At 34.8% G+C, this 19,402-nt stretch overlaps 1 protein-coding gene and 4 long non-coding RNA genes across 24 annotated transcripts in view; 2 read left to right on the top strand and 3 right to left on the bottom strand.

Annotated features, from left to right (window-relative positions):
- The window catches only part of LOC107069936 (uncharacterized), a 26,358-nt gene extending 18,708 nt beyond the window's left edge, over positions 1-7,650 (bottom strand). The window contains exon 1 of one of the 2 annotated variants that reach the window (XR_016178755.1): positions 5,760-7,650. This is a non-coding gene — a long non-coding RNA (uncharacterized LOC107069936). Of the gene's footprint in view, positions 1-4,501; positions 4,520-5,759 lie in introns of those variants that run through there. The other variant, XR_016178756.1, reaches the window with a different exon arrangement.
- aop (ETS variant transcription factor anterior open) overlaps positions 1-12,832 on the top strand; it is a 13,913-nt gene extending 1,081 nt beyond the window's left edge. Inside the window, exons 1-5 of one of the 3 annotated variants that reach the window (XM_089179034.1) lie at positions 922-1,639; positions 7,657-7,892; positions 7,967-8,686; positions 8,784-9,033; positions 9,107-12,832. In XM_089179034.1, coding sequence (XP_089035160.1) covers positions 7,673-7,892; positions 7,967-8,686; positions 8,784-9,033; positions 9,107-9,377 — 1,461 coding nt within the window. In that variant the 5' untranslated portion in view covers positions 922-1,639; positions 7,657-7,672 and the 3' untranslated portion in view covers positions 9,378-12,832. Of the gene's footprint in view, positions 1-921; positions 1,640-7,656; positions 7,893-7,966; positions 8,687-8,783; positions 9,034-9,106 lie in introns of those variants that run through there. The other 2 variants (XM_089179035.1, XM_089179033.1) reach the window with 2 other exon arrangements.
- Positions 8,244-16,722, bottom strand: LOC107069938 (uncharacterized). 10 transcript variants are annotated; one of them, XR_016178761.1, is made up of 6 exons: positions 16,586-16,722; positions 14,395-14,623; positions 13,592-14,310; positions 8,773-8,916; positions 8,537-8,696; positions 8,244-8,383 (listed from the first exon to the last, which is right to left on the bottom strand). It is a non-coding gene; the product is annotated as an uncharacterized LOC107069938 (long non-coding RNA). The 10 variants fall into 10 exon arrangements; XR_016178762.1 differs by having other exon boundaries at positions 13,711-14,310; XR_016178763.1 differs by having other exon boundaries at positions 8,323-8,464.
- Positions 14,247-19,309, top strand: LOC149030418 (uncharacterized). 8 transcript variants are annotated; one of them, XR_016178769.1, is made up of 9 exons: positions 14,247-14,361; positions 14,471-14,713; positions 14,810-14,963; positions 15,120-15,350; positions 15,425-17,137; positions 17,242-18,122; positions 18,623-18,670; positions 18,777-18,903; positions 19,015-19,309. It is a non-coding gene; the product is annotated as an uncharacterized LOC149030418 (long non-coding RNA). The 8 variants fall into 8 exon arrangements; XR_016178771.1 differs by lacking the exon at positions 14,247-14,361 and having other exon boundaries at positions 14,556-14,713; positions 17,242-17,483; positions 17,593-18,122; XR_016178773.1 differs by lacking the exon at positions 14,247-14,361 and having other exon boundaries at positions 14,556-14,713; positions 18,777-18,881.
- LOC149030417 (uncharacterized) lies at positions 18,950-19,402 on the bottom strand. The gene is made up of 2 exons (XR_016178776.1): positions 19,262-19,402; positions 18,950-19,183 (listed from the first exon to the last, which is right to left on the bottom strand). It is a non-coding gene; the product is annotated as an uncharacterized LOC149030417 (long non-coding RNA).

Raw genomic sequence — 19,402 nt, 5'->3', positions numbered from 1 at the left:
GCACGCGTTGTGAAATAAATGCGATTATATTAATCGCTTATCTGCGTATGTTTCGTATAAAGTCGACAGAAAGAATGATTTAAATGCCCTCTTTTTTCCGGTTTCTCTTCGATGCGTGGCAAATCAAGTAGAGACAAACTCACGTTCGAAAATACTTATTTCCAGTTTTTTACTTTAGTTACGCAAGTTTTGTACTTTTTGGAAAGTTGATTAATTCGAAGATTTTACAGAACAGGGGAATGGGTGTGCATCAAAAAAATGTTTATATTTCATCAAAATAGATCAGATGAGAGAGAAGAAAGAAATAAAAATAATAGGTCCATTTTATGTAGGAATTCGTCGTCCATCAGCATACTACTGCACGTTGCGGTCACCTATTTCTGTTTTGCTTCCTGGTTGCCGACGCTTCTGTGAGACAAGCTCGATGTGATTACATTGAAAAGGTCGTTTCTCCTCTCCTTTCCTCTCCACGCTCACTATTTCTTCCCTTTCTTCCCCTTGGTGTTTCTCGCCACCCCCCTTTGTCCTCTCTCGGTCCTTCCGTTTCCAGTCTCTCTTCTCCTACCATCGGATTATTCTCCCTCCCTCGTTTCTCTCTTCCGTCTTCTCCTTCTTACTTTGCTCCGCACCGCGTCGCGTCCTTTCTTTTCCCACTCTTTTCCCACTTACTCTTCTCTACTGTCTGCTCCCAAGGGTGGGAGTATAATATAGGTGTATGATATACCGATGTATATATATATAAATATATATGTAAAGCCTTGTTCACGCTATTATTTAATTTTTTTCTTTCTTGCCTTTACTTCTTTTTTCATCTCTCATTATCGTTGTTTTCATTCCAAGTATTTACTTAGGTAATCCTTTGACCATAAATCAGAACGTGATCAGTAGTGATAGTGTAGATATCTTTCGCGACAGCCTATGATACGCGCAACTACTTTTTAATTCGTCTTATATGAAAACTTTGCCATTAGAAAATCTTTGAACACGGCGAATAAGATAAAAACGCTATTTGGATAGTAAAGAGAATGGTTAGAAAATGACAAGAAATGTGCGTGCGTGCGTGCGTGCGTGCGTGCGTGCGTACAAGTATACACACGTAAAGATGGATAGAGGAGTGGCAAAAGGGGAAGTATATAAAGGGTGGTGAGTTTGGTAGAAGGCGGCGCGGTAAGAAAGCCTTTCGACGACGATGACGACGACGACGACGACGACGACGACGACGATGATGGCGAGAAATGAGCGAGGAAAGAGCGAGGAAGGAGCGAGGAAGGAGCGAGGAAGGAGCGAGGAAGGAGCGCGGGAGGAAAGCCGCTGGAGAAAGGAAGTGGGACGAGAGGAGGGAGAGCCCTTTCAACGCTATTGCGTCGAGCTCACCGGAAGAGCCTCGAACCCGGAAGTAAGAGAGAGGAAGCAGTATATACTGTGGCTTGGAAAGAGAAATGGAGATTTCTGTAGGACCCAGAAGGGAAGGGCTCGATCGATCTTTGTGAACATTGTGATAACGCACCGCTAACTTTGGAACGACCTTCATACAAACATTTCATTCTTTTTATGCTTTTTAACGTTTTGGTTCTCAACTCGGAACAGAGGATGATACCTAAAGCAAACTACTTATAAAGAATGAGAAAGATTTTTTTAGGTAATACAAAGATATCGTTAAAGATAATTAACCTGATCATTTTTACTCCTTGCGTTTAATCATAAATACATACATACATATAATTATAATACACAAGTAAGCGTACACGTGACGCCGCCGCGGTACTTGGCTTAGAAACGACTGAACACGTCAGACGAGACGTGTCTCCAACAGTTAAGGCGTGGTAAGGAACGCCATATTCGCATTGTACCTATCTACTTACGACATCTTTAATAGGCGTAGTCTTCTTATAGCTTTCTTCCAATCATTTGTTCTATTCATTAGTTGATCCAAACTATGATCTAAATTATATTGTCATGAAATGTTTTGTAACTTCATTTTATTGACTATTTCAATCGATAAATACGACGAAACATAATATGTATGTTCGTTGAACGAAGGAAGAGGTATATCCGGTTCTTTTCTCATTTCATCGTTTTTTCTCTTTTGCTTTAGCGAAAGAGAAGAACCGGTCGGTATCCGGACCGGAAGCACGGACCTTGGTCTTCTTTTTCTTCTTTATCGCCTGTAAAAGAGGCAAGGAATGGAGCTTCATTGGCGTCTTGTCAGATCTTTTCCCTTCCGAAGAGGTTCTCTTCTTCTTTTCTCATTGTCCTTCCATGTATTTGCCGTCGAATAGAAATACGAACGGACGAGTGTGTGTGTGTGTGTGTGTGTGTGCATGCATGTGAACAGACAGAGAGAGAGAGAGAGAGAGAGAGAGAACTCTGCTTTTCGTATTCCCGCCTTTTACCGTATCTTTTGACCGACGAAGCAAGAAAAACTAAGCAAAAGGAAACTGGCGGACACGATGGATGGCATCCGGCTCCTCTTGCTGCCATTTGAAAGAATCCGTTCGGTCAAAGTTACGGGGAAGAAAAAAATAGAGAAAAGGGAAGTGACAGTTGTTGGTCTTTTTCTAACGAGTTATCCAAATTTTTCAATATCTTTATTTCGAGTCTATAAGAGATTTTGATTTTAATGAAAGAACGAATAGAGGAAATACTTGATAAAAAAAAAAATAAACCGATCCAAACCGACTTGCTTCCGTTCGTTTTATGTGGAACGTCAAGTTCCTTCTCGTATTTCACATGTACGACGTTACTCACAGGGCAACAACTCTGCTGGCATTCCTTGCCGTCGGGATAACTATTATTACGAGTCGGCGGATCCGGGACAAGAGACACGACGGTAGTTCTTCTTCTCTCTTATATCTCCATCTTCCGTCTCCTTGCATTTTCTTTACTTGGAGCCCACAAAAGGGTCTAAACTACTTATCTTATATTTTCGCTCATTCAAGTAGTCTTGTCCTTGATATTTGCCCGAATTTTCAACCAACGATAGAAGTTGAAGCGTTTAGTTTTTAAACGTATCAATATTTGTTCTAGATCTCGTATTCGTTAAATTATTTCTAACTTATTCGCACGGATAATAAATCCTAAAATGTGTATGCGTCTTCTATTACAGGTATAACAATGCACGTTACAAAAGCAGGAACTATAGGTCGTCTTATTAACAACCTAATCACTTATTTGATTATTCATTTAAATGTCGAAGAAAGTATCTGCGCGGGAACGTGTTATAGTGCACGAGTTACCCTCGCATCTTATGGTACTTTAGCGGCAGGTAAAATGCAGGTGACGGCAAAGATTTACGGGCTACCTGCGACCGGCTCCTCCCACCATTCCTTTTTAATGGTTATAGAGGCCACAGAATTAAAGGGATCAGCCAGTCGACCTTACCTGCCAACGCCAACGCCAACGTATCGTTCCCTTCATTTTTCTATTTTTTTTTCTTTAACAAAAAGCCTTCACCTTTTCACGATGAGTCTTCTTTCGGTAAGAAGAACTTTTTCGAAATTTCCAATCCCGTTTCTGCTTTAACCTTCTTTAACTGAGAACTTCCGTCTATGACTTTAGTTAGAAACAACAGTTATCCTTGAATAAAATCGCTCGCTCGCGATAGAGAGAGAGAGAGAGAGATACGAATAATACGAAGGTCGCTGAATGCGGATACCGTTTGATTATTGAAGAAAAATATAAATAACATTTCTTATAAGCACGAGAGAGTCGACAATTTAATTCATCTATTACGCGCCTAATTTTTATTCTTCCCTTCAAATTTACTTTTCGGTGTCGATAAAAATTGTCTTTTCTCAAAATAGCAAATTGCTATGAACAAAAGGAGCGTAGTTCATAAGTAGAGAATTACTTATACGATAAGTTGGAAATTGAACAGACCTCTTCTAGCGTCGAGTAAGAGACGAGGAAGATCGAGATGAAACGAATCGCTTTCGTATGTGTGGCATAGTGCGTGCGTGCGTGCGTGCCTGCGTGCGCGTTGATGTGCGAGAGAAAGAAGAGGAGGTTGGTTCCCATGAAGAGAAGCTGGTGCCGAGTGACGAGGGTGAACTAGGTTTTTTTTTCATCGACTTCCGGTCGACGGTACTCGCATGCACGTGCATCGGAGGGCTCGTCGCTGTTCTTTGTAACGCAGGCAGTAGTTCTCAAACATGAGATCAATTTGTATCGTCCAAGTTCTTGGAATCGTTACTCCGGCGGACCGAATTCAACCCCAACGCGTCTAGCGTTCACGAAATCTTATGAAAATGTGATAAGTACAAGGCAAAATTCGTTGAAAATATACAAAAAATTTGTGCTATATAAATCTTTAACAAAAATTTCATTGACAAATCTTTCCATCGCAAATCACCACAAAATTGCAGCGCGTCATAGCTTAGCGAAACAAAAAACTATACCATATATGCCATTTTGTGACGGCATGTTACGGATGTTGTTGTTGTGAATGTAGTTGGAAGTGTATATAATAAAGTCCTTTAAACGAATTTTGTCTTGCACTTACCATATTCATAGGAAAAAAAAATTCCCAAAAATAGGCTATCTCTTGGAGCACTAGAGTGGCGCGGCGTTTTATCCCTTAAATTAGGTACTTTATTTTTTTTTCCGAACGTGCAGATACGAACACGAAGAATAATATGTATTTTGAAACCTCGGACAGACATCATGAAGATGTCGGATAAGAGAAGAAAGAGGAATGAAGAGAAAAGAGAAAGAGAGCGAGCGCACGCGCATTTAAAGAAGAAAGAGAGAGTAGGAGGGAGGAGGGTCACTGACACGTCGCTGAAGCGTTTTATCAGTCGAGTGCACAGCCCACATAGTTAGGCTGCGTTCACACGTGCGCTCGTGGACATCGTATGCCAGCGTGCACGCACGCACGCGGAAAGAGAAATACGCGAGAAAAGAGACGAGAAAAGAAACCGAGCTCTTTCTATGCAGGATGGAAGTACCAAAGGAACAAGAAAGAAACATGGAAAGTCCAATGATTTCAATGAGCACCATTATCGTCCACTATCTCGACCGTTGTCTGTGCTCACAAAATATCTTCCACCAAGAGTTATTGACATCGATGGTATATATTATATACTACACATACTTCTGATTGTACTCGAGATTTTTGTCGATGCTAATGATTCGTGTATATTTATTTTTTTCCTATCGTGTAACATACCTAAGTATGATTGGTATTTTAATATCAAAGAACATTTGATAATATACAAAAGTCGCTTTAAATCGCTTTAAATCGCTTTAAATAGACATTTCATGCTTACCGAGTCATTTTAATTTAGCTTGAATGCAATGACAATTGAATACGATCGTTGACAGTGTTTTATTCCAAATCCACATCATCAAAAATAATTGATTTTTAAACGATTTTGTTATCGACTTTGTGCGTCATCGCGAACAATAACCCAAAAGTTACAAATCTTTTGTAAAGAAAGAAAACACTAGAAAAGCGTCTTTCTCTCTCTCTCTCTCTCTCTCTATGTGCATATTATATCTAAATACGTTGGAAAGGATTTATCGCTCGGAGCGTAACGTGCACGCGTGATGTAATGCAATGTACTTGCTTAATCGTACATAGAGTTTATTTTTTCCTTCCTTATTATTTCGCAAGACCGCGTTCAAAGTTTAACAAGATTACTTAGGAATGCACGTAAGACGACGAATTTGCCGCCAATCATACTTGGCCAACTTTATTTTCCGCATTGATGTTTTACGCACGCGCAAAAACAGTTTATAGATTTACAAAGAGAACTCACATTGGTGGTCAGCAGCCGTCCGTCGGCTTTGGGCCATCGCCATCGGGCCATCGCCATCGGGCCATCACCATCGGGCCATCGCCATCGGGGGATATACGACATAAAGCACGTTCGTCTCGCTATTATTATTCTTCCTTATCAATTTGTTTCAAGAAATTGCAATTGTTATCCAAATTGGACAACAATCGTCCGTATGGAATATAAATAAGTTTTGATTGATCGGAAATTCGTAAAGATCGATGAAATATAAGATGAAATATGGGATCAAAGAATGCTTCCTTGTTCCTCGATCTCTGCTAAAAGGAATATATGTATGTATAAGGAGTGGGAGAAGAATCCGGTAGCTCTGTATGTGCCGTTACGCTTCGAGCGTAGGCGCGCTCGACTTTCTCCGTCTGATCTCGGTTGGTATCGGTCGACCGATTTGGAGCCACGCGAGAGGAGCGCTTATATAGGCACACGCGTAACGAATGATTACGTTAGGAGCGCGTAACGTTGCTTACCACCACAATCTTTCCTCTTTCTCTACTCAATTAAAATCTATCCTATCGATAGATTATTATCGATTTTAATTAATAAAATTTCAATTATCAACCTTCATCCCGCTAGAAATTTACTAAGATTTACTTTTGACATACACTTTCATTCATTTCTTGTTACTTCGTAACAAGTATTACCACAAGTGTTACCAGCAGTATGGGTCCAATAATGCATTTCTTTCTTCTTATTTATTTATATTTTTTGCGTATTTGCTCATATACTTTACTTCGGTGCAACATAGATGAAACAATATTTTACATTAAGCGTTCGATCGTTAACGAAGAAAACTTAATAAAAGCCACCTGTTATCGTTTTAACCGTACGCTCAAGGGAAAGAGAAATGACGTTGCGTTATATGATAAATTCCTCTGGAAGCAAAGCAAAGATTTGCTCTTTTTGCGTTTCCTGGTTGTATATTTGTGTGTTAGGTATACTTTCAAATATTGTTTTATTTTTGTGCGTTTGTGAACAAATAAAAGCAGATTCTTTTAAATTGTGTTAATCAATCAACAATAATTTATATCTTTCATACGTAGGATAATTATTAAAGAAAAATGTACCGGACCCTGTTGAGATGTGCGTGGAATAGGCGGCGCCTTCGTCTCTCTCTTGGTTCCTGGCGCAACGTGTGTGTGTGTGTGTGTGTTGCGCGCGTGTAGTTACTTACTTCCTTTTCAAGAAAGTAACACCGACGTGTTGGCATAGCTCGACTCTCATACTTTGCGACACTACTACGTAGATACTACTCTCTTGTATGCGCTACGTTCCTATTTCGTACGTCTAGCATGAAATTACGTGAATCATTATTTAATCAACAGTTTGACCGACATTTGAAGACGTCGTACGTATCTAAGTATCTATTCGTATAGTTCATACAACTAATATTATAGTAAGTAATGCTACGACCTGGTGAATAGACGATTACAAAAGTTTCGATTCTTTCCTGTCGTAGACCTTTTTGCGAAAGATTCACCGGAACGAAAATAGCTTTGACGTCGATGGAAATAAGTTATGCAAATCTACATTGAGAACGGATACACCTTTTCCTGCTGTCTTTCATTTTATATGCCTCAACATTATATGCTAATGATCGCACACAAACCTTTCGGATGTCTATCGCGTACGAAACAATAATATAGTCTCGGGAGACACGAGTCGCGAGCGCTCGAGTCGAATTAGCGCTTGGTGGTCCCTCGTGGCTGATCGATACAAATCATCGTTTTGTAGTTTACCTCGAGATATCTAAATATATTATATTATACATACTTCTCGAAACTACATATTTCTAAAAATTTGGCAACATTAACTAATTAGTTTAGGTAGTCTAACTTATATTTGAAATATTTTGTCTTTGCAGGAAGACGAGGCATGTTATGAAATTGTTGCCAGCGATTCAATTGCCACAATTACCGCCGGTTTCCGCCGCGAGCGGATTAACCGGGATGGATTCTCGAATACAACAGGGTATAACGTTGCCCTTTAATCCTACGGATTTACTTTGGCGATATGGACCAAGTATGAACTTTCCACCAACGACGCATCCGCCACCAAGTCCGTTGCTCGATTTTAAGACGCACTTGCCTGCAAGCTTAGGTAAGAGGAGACTCTTGGAAGCTTGTATCCTTACTATATAGTCCCTATTTTATATATTTATTTATCGCTTACAGCCTCCGATCCGCGACTTTGGTCAAGAGAGGACGTCGCAGCGTTTTTACGATGGGCCGAAAGGGAATTTGATTTGCCGCAATTCGACATGGATATGTTCCAGATGAATGGAAAAGCACTTTGCGTTCTAACGAAAGCTGATCTTGGAGAAAGGTGCCCTGGGGCGGGTGACGTCTTGCACAATGTCTTGGCGATGCTCGCGCGCGATTTTAATCAGTTACAAAGGTGCCTTCCCAGTAGTCCAGTAACTCCTACCAGACCGTCGGCATATCCGCTTAGTCCTCATTCGCATCCGCCTACGCCTACGTGGACAGAAAATCCATACGCTAATCTGGCCACCCTGATGTCGGCAAATTCGGTAACTTTGTCCCCGGCACCGTCCATCGATAGCCAAGCTGGTTCACCCGGGCACGCCGACGCTAATCAGATGCAAATTTATAAAAGCGATTCGGACGAGGACAATCATCAAGTAGGAGGAAGTAACAGTCCACCGGCTACACCTACGGCACTCGCAGCGCAAAGACTCAAACTCGAAGTTAGCGTAAAGGATCAAGCAAGTCCGACGACGTTACCTTCCCAAATGATGCCTCTTACTCCGGGTGCGTATAGGCCGACCGCCGCCGCCGCAGCTGCCGCTGCTGCTGCCGCTGCTGCCGCCGCTGCTGCAGCCGCGAATACCGCCAGAGAATTCTTTCCTACCGACTCGTCCGAACCTAATACCAGTTCGTATCTCTTGCGCGGATCCATACATATTAGTACAATACATATATTACAATATAAGGATGAAAAATATTATAGTAGATCTTACTTCTATTGCAGATGGAAGGCTTTTATGGGATTTTCTTCAGCAGTTGCTTAACGATTCATCCCAACGGTATACTAATTATATTGCCTGGAAAAGTCGAGAGACCGGAGTTTTTAAGATCGTTGACCCTCCTGGTTTAGCACGCCTCTGGGGAATACAGAAAAATCATTTGTCTATGAATTATGACAAGATGAGCAGAGCTTTACGTTATTATTATCGCGTAAACATACTTAGGAAAGTCCAGGGAGAGCGGCATTGCTATCAGTGAGTAATTGTAAAGTTTCATTAAGTTTTTTTTTTCTTTTCCACGATTCTTTCTTTACTTGACATCTTGCAGATTTCTTCGAAATCCAACCGAGTTGAAAAATATCAAGAATATATCTCTATTGCGGCAACAAATGCTAATAAAATCGGAACCGGAGGAGGAGGGAAGCATTACCGGAAGCGGTCTCGACGCGGAAGCGGACATGCCGACGGATCTCTCCATGTCCAGTATGAATCAACCGTTGAGCGAGCAACCTCTACCGTTACACGATCCACCTACCAAGTACAGAAGTCACGCGTACAATCTCGTTAAGATCAGTCAGGAACCGGAAGAGAGGAAGTGACGAGGGTCCTAGCGTTGATATCGCGCGACAAAGCACGATTACATACGATACGATGATGATAGCATTGGGGTAGGGTAGCACTGGACGTTGCTTCTCTCCTTTTATAACTGGATAGATATGTCTCTGCAATGATATGCAAAGAGACGAAAAAGGATAACGAAAGGCCGTCCAATATGGAGCAATATTCCTACGAAAGCCAAGCCAAACCAAGCCAAACCAAGCCAAGCCAAACTTGAGGGGTAGGATCGAAGATCTTACTTTTTTCCAAGGGCTAGATGGAGGAAAAATGGAAATCGCTATTTGGTTACCAATTCTAGAATCGACTGGAATCGATCCAAGACATGGAGATCGATAAAGTCGTAGTAAGATATTTCTTTCTATGGCAAGCTCGATATGCCGAAAGACATATCGACAACTTTGTTCACGCGTCGTTCAGAAATCCATCGCTTATTATAATAGTACAACAATGAAAATATGAAATCCCCTTTTTACTACAGTCGGGCCATAATGGTGAACAAGATTTTAGCAGTCTGTGATTATGAACGATTTTTCTCGAAGAATATGGGACTCATGAGAATGAGTAAATATCGTGGGATTTAGCATTGTCCATTAATGCCTGTTACTCAAGTGCAATCAGATAACATCTATCGGTTAACGAGCAACAACACACTTCTTAAAGGACATTCAACAACTTATTAACATGGATTGAAATTAAGCGTGCAAAATATTTTAACAAAAATTACGTCTAATACATAGTTTAGAGTATCGTCGTGATTTTTTAAAGCAGATTTACGAAATATAATATTTTAATAAAATCGAATATTATATAATGTGTATAATGTTCAATGATTACAACGTAAGCTGTAAAATGGGAGGCTATTCTCCCAACATATCGATTCTAGTAAAAAACGAAAGATCTGGATTGCCTATTATTGTATGTTTCGTAATGCATGATGATTCGTTATAACCGTCGCGGAAAAATACTTTAGTTTAACATAAGCGGTGAATCGTCGTGTCGAATCGGTGGACGCTTCAATGAAGCTTAAAGGTTTGCGGATATTCCGCTAATGTTTATCCATATCTCTTTTTTCATGAAAACCCTTTTTTTATTGCGAAACGTTTTAGTTTTACCTTGTCCTCAAATATAGATTAAATATGCCCAATATATGCATATACACATATATACATATGCGTACAAATGTGTGTACATATGTGTACATACGTGTACATGAGCGTGCGCGTCGCGTGTGCGTGTGCGTGTGCGTGTGCGTGTGTGTGAAATAGTATAAAGCTAATAAATCATATTATCAGTGCAAACATAATATAGGATATGTGCGCAATGTCCGCATTCATATGGAAACTTTCTTCGCAAACGATTTAGCGACATTCACATGCATATCTCGCAATCATTTAATTTAATCGTATATTTTAAATTGCTCAACATTGTTAGTACAAAAAATAATTGATTTTCTGTTGCACATCTTTCAACGATTATAACATATGAGATAAAAATGATCGTCGTTTATTATATTTCCTACTACTTTCGTAATTATAAAATTATTCAAACAAAAATATTGTCAAATAAAGGCTAATGCTTCGCGGCCTAGTTTATTTTTAACACGTTGAGCGCCATGCGAATTCTTATGGATATCTTCGTCAGGCCACGTGCGCTCTTTAAAAGCACTGATATTGCATATTGCAATGCGAAGCACACTACTAACTGATTGATATTTACTCCATGCAAATATGTAAATATATTAGAATTATTATTTCTTTTTTATTATTTCAAAACAAGATTTTTTATGTTTATCGTGTTTCAATAAGATCCATAAAAAAAAAAAAAATGAATGATATAATCCTGTAATAAATAAAAATTAGGTAAATTTTAAATAAATTTTTAATAATTGCATAAGAAATTAACAATTTTTTAAGTTTTATATCATATTTTATACTGTCAGACACCGGCGCTTGACGCGGCCTGAACGTAAAGTTCAGTGTCAGTCACTGATGACTGACCTGGCACTCAACGTGTTAAGCAGTCATTTGTGCCAACGACTATCTTTCTAGTTAATAAGACTGTGTATCTATATTTTATTTGATTGTTTTAAATGAATACTTTCAAATAGTCTAATTACGAGTAGTAATCGGTGAATAAAAAATTACGCGCACCGTTATATAAAATTTATATATAGATAGTGTCGACTATAACTAAGAATATAGTCAATGTATATACATAGATTATTATAGTACAGAAAAATTGATAGAAAAAGAATTCTATTAACGAAAAAGAATTTTATGAAAAATTGGGGCCAGAGTTATATATGAACCGCTCATTTGCCAAATCGATTCATTAAAATTTCTTAAATAAATAAAAGTTGAATAAATTGATAAAGTTACAATTATATTAAAGTTATATCATTTATTCAGCCGTATAACATTTTCTTATTTCAAAATGATATTTAAGCTTTTTATAAAGGAAATTTATATTAAATATGGACAATTAAGCGTCAATTATGCATATGTTTCTCAAATAATTACGTTTTCACGTTTTAACAATTTTTAGTCGCTTTGGCCTGTGAACGATTCGTATATGCGTATATATATATACACACACACACATACACGTACACATATATATACATCCCCATTACATACGCGATCATACACAAAGTTATGTATAGTTAAATAAACAAATAAATATATATATTTTTACTACCAAAATTTATATTCGAAATTTATATATCTGTTACTGACGCGATTGTGGCTTACATTCCACGATTTCAATCTACAATTATTTACGTGAATTACGAGAGATTGATTGATTGATTGGGAGAAAAATACGTAAATATACGTAAAAGAGAGAGAGAGAGAGAGAGAGAGAGAGTGAGAGAAAGAATGAGAGAAAGAAAATCGCTTTTCATGATTATTGTAGGTAGTAGTATTTTCTGCACAAAAGACAATTAAAAAATGAAAAATCTGAAACTTTGCGACATTGCTCCATTAGGATAAAATCGATCATTTGAATTAGGTTTCTTGTATGCTGTGATTTTTATATTATTATAATAATGAGTGACGAATGTAAGAGGCAAGAAGATGCATGCTCGTGTAATAATAAATACATAACGTTGTTTCAAGAAAACTATAACTACGTGTGTCTTATAGATTTGTGTTTGCGATATGTAAGTATATACATAAACGCGTGAAAAGGTGAGAAGAGAAAGAACAAGATTTATGATATATTTAAATGTAATAATAAATATTCATGCAGGAGAATTTCGTAAATATAAATGAAAGAATTTGATTTATTAAATCAACAGGAAAATCTCGACAATTAACTCGTCCTGCGCAAAATATATCGAAACTAGAAATTAGTGATACTTTTATTATATAACTTGTTGCAAAAATAAGATGAACGATAATCGCTGTAAATATAAACTTATTTACTTATCAAAGCCTCATATTTTTATTATTGACGCCTATTACCTTAGTGGAGTATCTCTTAAAAATTCTAGGCAGAATTTCATTAAAAAAAAAAATTATTAAATTTTATTTGTGAACAATATTATTATAAATCTTGTCAATAAGACATAATATCTGTTGTTGCCAATTTATTATACCTAACGTGGAACGTTTATGAGTTTTCTTTCTTGTTACGGACGTGTTGCACGCTATTTACTTTTATATACTAGTAATTATTTTTATTTCAAATGATTATATTATTAAATCTATGTTAAAATTAAAAATTACATTATTCCAAATCTTTGAAAGAAAGAGTGCTGCACTTTCCCCATGCTCAGATACCAAAAATAAAGTGAAAAATGAAAACACACATGTATAAAGTTCTTGCATGATGCTATCATTTGATATATAATAGGAAGATTTACGTTAGAAAATTAATTGAAAAGATTATTTGAAATTAACGGGATAACAACGGAATAAACGGGCTTTCTGAATGCTGAACATGTGCATTACGTTAATAACCCTTTTAATAAAATAAATTTTACATTATAACGATAAGAATATATCTTTTTTTCTATTCTATGTAATTATTTCATCGCTCCTACACAGTGATGGCTTCGAGGGTTAAATTGTCCTGTATTGTATAAAAAGTGTATTAAAATACATAAATAATTGTTAATTAATCGAAGGAAACGCGTATTGTTGTTTAAAAACACCAAGTATATGATCGAAGTACCGTTCTCTTCGAGATTCACCTTCAAACTGGCAAGTTGTCATCTGTCAAAATTCCTTTATGCAATGCAGTTTATATGACTTTCCGAACATTGCGCATGTGTGCAACTGTAATACACACATCAAAAAGAGTCTGCATTACCTCGGTTCCAAGATCTCTCCTGAACATTGACGTAGACTGTTAATAGATGTAACAAAACTCGCAAAAAGGTTCCAAGATATCCTGAACATTGACGTTGACTGTTCATAGATGTCATTATGAACATACAACATATTACACTAACCTCATAGGGTAGACTGTTTCTGAAAAGTTCGTAGGGAAGGAGTTGATAACTGATTCATACAACAGGGAAGGTAAATTGGAAGTGTCTACTCATTACTATAAAGAATGATAAAAAGAATCCAATAATACTGCAACAATAAAAGATTTTTGAATGTACTGTTTTTATTATACTTACACTTGGAAGAAACCATATGCAGTAATATTCTATCAAAAGATTAGCAGAAGGAATGCATCCTAGTTATCACTAATTAGGAAAACAAAAGGCAATTACATTATATTAGAAAATTCTATTCTTGTACAAAATCTTTTACCAGGTTTTCTAAACGATGATGGAAGATATTATTGTTCATCGACTGCCAAGAAAAATTTATGTATTTATATAAATTAATATCTTCCTTGCTAAGAATTCCATGTGAATTATTATATGAATAGAATGCAGTTGTTCTGACTAAAAATAATCTAGACAATAATATGTTAGAGGCAAATATAATAATTTTGTTAGAAGAAGAGGTAAATATTATAATACTATTAAAATAAACTTACTTTTATCATATAAAAATTGATTGGGGAGTTGCATTTATTTTTAATCAATTAATAAAAACATATTGTGTGCGTCTAGGTAATCTATATTTTATTACCGACTGGTAAAATGTGTATCGCCACCTATCGGTACTAGATATTACTTCACTGTACCGACTAGTAAATTTAGGCTGCCATCTAGCGGAAGTAAATGTTACTATGTCTTACCGATTAGTAGAATATGTTTCGCCATCTAGACAAAAGATAAAACATCACTAGGATAAAATCAAGATGGCTACCTGTCAATGTACTTTGAATACCGTAAATACCGGCTATGTGCAATGTAAAGTATTTAATTTAAAAAATCCTTAGAGTGATGCAATAATCAAGCGAGGAATATTTTTTATTTATAATAATTCGTTTCAAATTCTTTCTTTAGTGATCGCCAATTCTGGATGATAATAGTTAAATTGGATGTATTGCTGTGGGACAGTGTTATGTCATAACCTAAGAAAAATAATTTTCTTTATTAAATCCGAGAATATAGATGAATTCAAGATGATCTCTTAATCAAATTATTTTAACCAATACTAGTAAGTAAAGTATATATTTTTTTTTATACAAAATTCTTCTAATTATTAAAATATATGGATTATTTTGTCTTGTAACTTTATGCATTATCTAAACATTTTCTCCCTTTTCAAACTTATTTTGGTATTTATATAAACTACTTTTTTAAATATTTTTAGATCAGCATGCAGATCTATATTTTTAATTCCAATCCAAGAACGTTATACCCAAAAGAAGAGGAGTCCGTTACACCATTGGATCAATGGATATATATTTCATTTTCTTACGGCTAACGATTAGAAGATTTGTATTGATTATGTCATCCGAACAAGAGTTTTATTCTATAATATATGGTAAATAGAATGTAGGTGCACTAACAAAGAATAATCAAGAGAAGAATTTGTGAAAAGGTAAGCATTGCAATCTTGCATTTGTAAAAAACAAACCTATATCAAACTGATTGATAAACTGATTCATTTAACAGGATAGGTAAATAATTTGACTAGAAATGCTTAATCATTATTATCAAGATTGATAAGAAGAATTCAACAATAGTGCAACTAACATTATTATATTAAACACTTATATGTCTATTTTGCACCCCACAATAATACACATGCACATACACAAAAAAGGATTTCTTGTATAAACTGTTGTGCTGCGACTTATCATCGTCGACTGTATCGACATATAATTTTATATAAATGAACGGGGTGATTAATTGGATCAAAGAAAATGTAAAATCAGAAAGGAATTTGCCTCGACTGTGTCTTTTATGTTAGATCATCATCATCATCAGCAGCATCACCATTAATATATACTCTATATATACACATACATATTTCAATTCTGTTGCGTGACCATAAGAGTATAATTTCATGGAAAATTAATTATTATATAACAAAATATTTCGATGCATGTACAATTATATGTAGTAGTAGTAATTCATGTTACAGTAATCGACTTTTATTAACTGAACAACAAAAAAAGTGACATATTTATGAATTATTTTTAAAAGATTACATAAACACACTTGCAAAATAAATATTGTTTCAGATAATAAAAGTATTATTATTATTATTATTATTATTAATTTTGTGGTTACGGATTAATGATAAAAAAACATTTCTTATTATTTGAATTTTCGCGGGCAACACATTGCTGAGGAAAAAATCAAGATGGCTGCCGTGTCGTGTGTCCTACCACGTGCACTATTAAATATTTAATTAAAGAAATGCAATAGTGATGCAATCATAATCAAAAGAATAATATTTTGTATTTAGAATAATTCTTTTCATATTCTCTTCTCTTTTTAGTGATTAGTGATTGCCAATTCTGGATGAAAATAGTTACAAATGGGATGTATTGGTGTGTGTGGTACAATAGTATTATGTCATAACCAAAGGAAAATAATTTTCTTTATTAAATCCGAGTATATATAGATGAATTCAGGATGTTCTCATTATATCAATTTATTTTAACAAATATTAGTTACTACTAAGGTACATCTATATGTATTTTGTTATACGAAATTTTACTAATTATTAAAATATATGTGTGGATTATTTTGTCTTTTAACTTTATGCATTATCTAAACATTTCTGTCCCTTTTCTTAGCAAAACAATTTTACATGCAATCTCATACATCAATTTTCCACGCAAATCAATGACACCATCCAAAAGGAGAGACTCCACACGATTATGAGGGTTTTTTAAACCATCACTTCAACTTTCCACGCAATCCTATGACTCCATCCATAATCAGATATCCCATACAGTCATGAGGGTTTTTTTTAACCATCACTTCAATTCTGCACGCAATTCCAGTTTAATGCACTCTGTGTTCTTATTATACTTGCACTGCGAGCAAATCATATTTATATTGTAATATTTAATCAAAAGAATACGAGAAGAAATGTATATCTTAGTTATCATCACAAGATATATGGATAACACACGTGGCTAATACATTATTATATTACCGACATTCAATTCAAGTCAAAATTTTTAATCAAGTTTTACGTACACACGGTAATAGAAGATAATACTTTTTTTTTAATGGCTGATAAGAAAAATTGATGTATTTGTTAATAAATATCTTCTTTTGCAGGGAATTTCATTTCATTACCATTATTATGGAAAAAGAATATGCAGATGCTATTATTAAAAACTAATCTAGACAAAAATATGTAAAGAGGTAATTATTATAATACTATAAAAATACATTTATTTTGTTATCATATAGTATAAATGATTGGGATTTTATTAACTTTTTAATCAATTAATAAAAATGTTTATTAGGAAATTAGTCTTTTATTACCGACTGGTAAAGAGAATATGTATCGCCATCTAGCAGCGGTACTAGCTATTACTTCATTGTACCGACTGGAAAAATTATGCTGTTATCATCAAATGATGGAAATATTTAATTCATTTACCGACAAGTACAATATGTTTCTTCATCTAGACGAAAGAAAATACATCGCGCTTGGACACAATCAAGATGGCCGCCTGCCGTGTCGTGTACTGCCACGTGCAATAAAGTTAAGTATTTAATTACAAAAAATTCAATAGTGATGCTTTAATTAAGTGAATAATATTGTTTTTATTTACAATAATAATTCAGTGTTCATATTCTATTCTTTTTTTTAGTGATTAGTGCTCGGCAACTCAGCTTAAGAAGAAAACCATTGGACTTGATGTGTGATATCTTGTGAAGAAAAAAAAACTATTGGACTTGATGTGTGATATCTTGTGAAGAAAAAAAAACCATTGGACTTGATGTGTGATATCTTGTGAAGAAAAAAAAACCATTGGACTTGATGTAAGATATCAATGCTTAAGAAGAAAACCATTGGATTTGTGTTTGTGATCTAAAAAAGAAAACCATTGTACTTATTATTATTATTATTATTATGTTAAGTTAAAAGGAATATCATTGTACTTACTATTATTATGTAAATGTAAAAAGAATATTATTGCACTGTACAGGTGGACAGGTCGACAGGAAAAGTATACCATTGCACTTTAAAGAAGGTTACTTGTCGACTTACAAAGTATACCATTGCACACTTAAGGTTACTTTGGATTACCACGTTTTGTGTCAAATTTTATTTCTTTTTTATCACCTATCCTATCATCCAAGCCATTTAATTTTCCTTTAATAAAATCAACCATTACATGTAAGTATTAATTATTGTAAATGTAACAAGTTAAGAAACTTATATGTTTTTTTGGTCGTATAAGGTATTTTTTTTTATTTATAATGCATGAACATTTTAATAGAAATATTTTAGTAGACAATTGAATTTATTATTAACATATATACATTTTAGCATATTAATGAAATATTTTTGAAATAGAAAGTTTAGAATAGCATTGAATTTGAAGTTATGTTAACTGAAATAGAAAATCATTGCAGTTGTGGTTATGTCACTGTTTATACTTGCACTAGAAGCAAACCATATATAGAGTAGTAATATTTTATGAAAAGAATATTAGATAGAAAAAATGTTTCCTAGTTATCACAAATTAAGAAAAGAAATGGTTAATTACATTCTAATGTTTGCAGTTCTTACTATATGTACTAAATTTATTAATTTACACTTATTTTATTAGGAATAGACTAAGAGCATAAAAATGTATATATTTGTATGAATTCATTTGTGTTTTTTTTTTGTAGAAATACCATCATGTATTTTATAATGGAAATAGGATGTTGTTTGAAGAAGTAAGTATTATAATATTGTTTAAAATACATTTATTTTTGTCATATAAAACATGAATTAATATAATATAATTAATTTAGTAAAAGTTAACATAAATTTTTACTTTAGTTACCGACTGGTAGAGAGAATATGTATCGCCATCTAGACGACGAAAGAAAACACATCTCTAGGACAAATTCAAGATGGCTACCTGCTGTCACATTGTACTTTTGTGTAAAGTATTGTGTAGTAAAGTGTAAAGTATTTAATTAACAAAATTTCTTACAGTGATGCTATCATAATTAAGTGAATAATATTGTTTTTATTTATAATAATTCTTTTCTTATTCTCTTCTCTTTTTTTGCAGTGATCACCAATTCACCTTAAGAAGAAACCCATTGGACTTGATGTTTGATATCTTGTGAAGAAAAAAAAACCATTGGACTTGACGTTTGATATTTCCTTAAGAAGAAATCCATTTAACTTGATGTTAGATATCTGCTTAAGAAGAAAACCATTGGATTTGTGTTTGTGATCTACAAAAGAAAACCATTGTACTTACTATTATTATTAGTATTATTATGTTAACTTAAGAAGAATATCATTGTACTTACTAATATTATGTAAATGTAAAAAGAATATTATTGCACTGTACAGGTGGACAGGTCGACAGGAAAAGTATACCATTGCACTTTAAAGAAGGTTACTTGTCGACTTACAAAGTATACCATTGCACACTTTAGGTTACTTTGGAT

This window comes from Polistes dominula, unplaced genomic scaffold, assembly GCF_049000335.1.
Source record: "Polistes dominula isolate Pdom_NZ unplaced genomic scaffold, Pdom_raw_medaka contig_37, whole genome shotgun sequence".
Taxonomy (NCBI): domain Eukaryota; kingdom Metazoa; phylum Arthropoda; class Insecta; order Hymenoptera; family Vespidae; genus Polistes; species Polistes dominula.
This window is presented reverse-complemented; position numbering and strand designations above follow the sequence as displayed.